This window comes from Hypomesus nipponensis, chromosome 23, assembly GCF_054491055.1.
Source record: "Hypomesus nipponensis isolate SF chromosome 23, ASM5449105v1, whole genome shotgun sequence".
Classification (NCBI taxonomy): domain Eukaryota; kingdom Metazoa; phylum Chordata; class Actinopteri; order Osmeriformes; family Osmeridae; genus Hypomesus; species Hypomesus nipponensis.
The window spans coordinates 5,172,025-5,176,871 of NC_140383.1; the positions used below are offsets into that span (position 1 = coordinate 5,172,025).

Genomic DNA, 4,847 nt, shown 5'->3' on the forward strand with positions numbered 1-4,847 from the left:
AAAAGGGCAAATTTTGATTTGCCAATATAAAAACTGAGGTGTCAAAAATTCCAACACAGTGCAAGTTGATTCATTAATATATCAATTTAAATGTCCGACCTATTCAGCATTATCAATTGTTTGATGCAGCCCCTTTTTACTTTTTCATTTAAATAATTATGCACAACAGTACGGAACAAACCACTTAAATACAATTTACTCAACAAGTCTTTTAGATAACTGTAATTGCTTAGTTGAATATTCGACAACCTAATTTCAGTTGTCGATTCACCGCCCTTGGGAAAGTCCTTTGAAGTGAGAGTGAAAGGGGAATTTCGGTAAAATAATTAATTTACCAAGTGCGATTAGAGACATTCTACCCTCCTCAATATTTAGTAGTATTTATGACAAATGCTTTCCTATAGTAAAATAAAATGTAACGAAGACATCTATATATTGTGTGTGTACACGTGTACCATTTCTATACCTACCACCCATGAGGACATGTCACAGGGGAGGTGACTATGCTTGGATGCAGGACGGGCTGTAGGCTAATATCAATTACCAATTACATACAGCCTATTCTGTAGGCCTAATAGATTAGCATTGCAAACAGGATGGTCACGTAGGTTTACCATTTTAAAATGTTTCTAGAAAAAGTAGACAGAGGGGGGAGAGAGACGGATTCATCTTTAAGATCACAATATCTAAGGCCATACAGGTTCATGTAGGCTACATGTATTGAAGGATGATCGTCATTTGGGGCTTGAGACACTTGATCAACAAATTGACTACTTGATAGAAAGTAGGCCTATGTCATCCCAAAACGTAGGCCAGACTTCCAACCAATTACTATAGCGCACATAGCTTGCATCCTCACCAGACCACGGAATTATAGTCGAAGTGAGCCATCTTTAAGGTTTTCAGTATTCAGTGTTTTCATTCTGATGATAAATTGCAGTCCGATGTATTGGCCCCTATAAATAAAGGCGTTAGCCTACATGTTTCTTATTGTAAATTGCTTGCTTTATTTTTATACTAATTTGTAATCAAGGGAGGACTACATGTAGTCATAATTGTTATGGTATACATGTTATAATCTTCGGAATTGGTCCTAATAGAATCGTAAGATTGAGTCAAGAAAATATTGATGCGTTTTCCTCTGGGTCTTGGTCTCCCTCGCGCGAACAGGGAGGGATTAAAAGAGCGCTCGGTGTATTAGACGCATTGCGCATGCTCCTAAAGCACTTTCACTACCTGCTTCACAAATCCTTATTTCACATGGGGCAGCCCGGAGTTATCATCCATTTGCGTAAATGCTGGATTCAAGTGCTGAGTGGCGGTTAACATTCTCTGGCGATAGAGCAAATACAAGATAACAACTGCTACATCGGGCGTATTGGCTTCTGACTTCTGTGTCATATTGTCGTCGTCGGATATCAGAATGAATCAGAAAACCTAACTTTTACACAGTTATTCATCAGTGCGCTGTATTTTTCTCTTTTCCATACGGATACGAACGGGGGGGATGAAGAACTGAAATCTAAGTAAGTGAAGATGTATACTAGAGTAGCCTACTTGTATTTTTTTTTTTTTTCTTTCTCATTATGTTATACTACTGAAATGTACATCGATGTTCTTAAATGTAACATTCTTCCGATGATGTGACATATTGTTTTGGGTTCTGTTTTCATGAGTGACTTGACATTATTGTCTTTGGATGTATTTCAGGCCAAAAGTACTTTGTACCAACATGTCGAAACCAATGGATCACGTAAAGCGCCCGATGAATGCTTTCATGGTTTGGTCCAGGGCTCAGCGGAGAAAAATGGCTCAGGAAAACCCTAAAATGCACAACTCTGAGATCAGCAAGAGATTGGGAGCGGAGTGGAAACTTCTCACCGAGTCAGAGAAAAGGCCATTCATTGACGAAGCTAAACGACTGAGGGCCATGCACATGAAGGAACACCCAGACTATAAATACAGACCTAGGCGGAAGCCAAAGACTCTAATGAAAAAAGACAAGTTTGCTTTCCCAGTGCCCTACAACCTTGGAGAGCACGACGCGCTCAAAGTTAGCGGTCTATCTAATGGAACACTTTCCGAGTCCCTTTTAGGAAACCCCGACAAGGCGGCAGCGGCAGCGGCAGCCGCAGCTGCCAGGGTATTCTTCAACCCGTCCATGTCCACGAACCCCTATTCATTTTTTGACCTCGGGTCGAAGATGGCAGAGCTTTCCCCACCATCGTTCCCGTACGCCTCTCCGTTGGGGTACCACAGTGGCACAGCATTCACTGGAACTGGCGGTGTCGGTGGAGCTCACACTCACTCACATCCATCTCCGGGCAACCCTGGCTACATGATCCCCTGTAACTGTGCAGGCTGGCCCTCAGCGGGGCTCCAGCCACCGTTAGCCTATATCCTGCTTCCTGGAATGGGCAAGCCACAACTAGAACCGTACCCCGCATATGCCGCGGCATTATGATAATATGGACCTAGAAGTTGTTTAAATGTGAAAAAAAAATATTCATGCAAGAATTTATTATGCATGCACAAATTTGTACATGTGATGAAGTGCTCGTCGTCTCAGATATCACATGTGTATGTATATTGATTAATGCCTTTATCTAAGGTATCTTATTATGCTTATTTAGAGAACTCTCTAAAATACAATTCAGCTATCACCTGGCAGAGGAAAGGAACAAACGGATGGCATAATACAGAAACCGGAGAGGAAAGGGTAGGAGACCAGTTTACCCTTGTCAATGTGAATACTCATTTGAAAGGTACCATATTTGATTTCTATCTGTTGCAGTTGCACTTGCTTCCGACTTTTTGGAATCAAGTGGGTGGGTAGCTGACAGCGTCCAATGAGACCAATGATGACCACTTTTTTAATTTGTTGACTACTTCTTCTGATAATTCAGTAATATTTAGGAACTTTAATCACATACTGATGGGTTTACAAATTTATCATGCACCTGCTACCTGTATCATCTTCAAAACGTATTGCAATCAGAATTACTGTAAATGTGTACAGATAAATGATACTAGTTGATTTTTCATTAGACTAGTTTTTGAGATAGGCCCTGGAACAGGCATGGTTGTTTGACTAGAAATCCGGTGTATATTTTACGTTTTTAAACACTGTTTTATGGATGTCTGTAATATTTATTGTTTGGTGGAAGCATATGGTGACCCAAACGATTTACCAGAGGACGTTGTCCTGTAACATTTGCACAGGAAATATGAAGTGCTTATATGATGTAATTTATTGAAGGAGAAACTCTGCCAAGTATCCCCAAAGTTTTGAATCGACTACAAAACGTCGATCTTTCTTTCAACTATCACTGACAATTTTTGTTTCTTGAGACATCCGCATTTATGTGCATTTAAGTGCATATAAGAAGCATCATTCGTTTTACTAACTCTTATTGAAGTTGTATGTTTTGTGTTTTATTTAACACCACTTACATGTACTTTAAACTCTTAAATGCTATTCTGTTCATTTGTTGAACAAAGGATTATAATAAAGCGTATGCGGACAAATGGAAAGAATCGCGCTGTAGTTCTTTTTGAATTGCTAACAAGATGTTTATCTTGCCCTGACGTGGTCAGTTCAGGTGAAGTGTAAGGTATCCTCCAAAGGCCGCTTTTGTTCGCGCTTTGAATAGCATTACCCGGAAATCTAAATCAACCCATTGTAATCAAGAGCCAAAACCTGATTTATCACAATTTTAATCGTGAATAGGAAGGAAGATAAAACTGAGTGGGTTTCTTTAAGCCCTCTATTCCCAGTAAAAAGATCCCCTTAGGGCTGTTGAGGAGGGATCGTTTTGAGATTTAAAACAGAGTCTGAATGAAGTGTCTACTTCCAAATCCAAAACACAACTAATTACATTATGTTTTATATTAATTAAATCATCCAATGAAAAGCACATTCTTGAAGGCCTCCCATGCACTATTGGGAACAGTTGATCTCTGGTCCTTAAGTGTGTGTGTGTTTGTGTGTGTGTGTGTGAGAGTGATCGAGTGAGTGAGAGAGAGAGAGCTGGAGAGAGAGAGAAGGGAGGTTGGGTGGTTATAGCTTATATTTGGGGGGGAGTGGACAGAATCTATGCTCATATTAGGACATGCAATAATACATTGGACATGTTATTTAAGCAAACCACCCCTCCTCGATTACATTAAGAAGTTAATTCATATGGATCAGAGCGATTATGCAAAACTAATTTGGACTGTCCAGGGATAATTATCTCCGTCACGGTTAATTAAACCCTTTCACCACTCTGTATTCTCTATTGTAACACCCCGATCACTTCTCTCCACGGAACTTCCTGCTTTGCACTGGTAATAACGCGCAAGTGACCTGTTTCAAGCAGTTACAGTATATATTCAAATGTTATCTTGTCTAAACCAATTCAGCAAATTGTTTATCCAAAGACCGCTGTGGATCAAAACAAATCTTAAGAGAAACGGTATTGATGTTTTAACCTGGTGTCTTATTTCTATTTTAATTTATAGTCTTATAAGCCGTGCATAAATACATTATAGGTTACACATATAGGCATACAAAGCCACAAGATACTCTGATGTTTTAAAATATATTTTGAATGTTGTATGTTCATTTTCTAGAATATTTTCAGCTTTTTGCTAAAGAAGCATGACACATTTTGCTGGCTAAAATGCATGAAAAGGTCGTCAGGTTGATAAAGGAACTCACATTACAAGCTCAGTGACCATTTCCCTCTCTTTCTTCGCCCTTTTATTATATTTTACTTGAGGAAAGGGGAAGAAACCTGAAAGAACTTTTTTCTTCTCTGGGAGCGTTTAGACGGTCGAGGAGGTTTTGTCTGGGAACAAAACGT

The 4,847-nt window shown here is 39.5% G+C and overlaps 1 protein-coding gene across 1 annotated transcript; it reads left to right on the forward strand.

Moving 5' to 3' along the window:
• The first annotated feature begins 1,281 nt into the window (after positions 1-1,281).
• sox21b (SRY-box transcription factor 21b) lies at positions 1,282-3,531 on the forward strand. The gene is made up of 2 exons (XM_084688693.1): positions 1,282-1,526; positions 1,711-3,531. The coding sequence occupies exon 2, from the start codon at positions 1,733-1,735 to the stop codon at positions 2,462-2,464; it is 732 nt and encodes a 243-aa protein (XP_084544819.1). The 5' UTR covers positions 1,282-1,526; positions 1,711-1,732; the 3' UTR covers positions 2,465-3,531.
• The last annotated feature ends 1,316 nt before the right edge of the window (positions 3,532-4,847 follow it).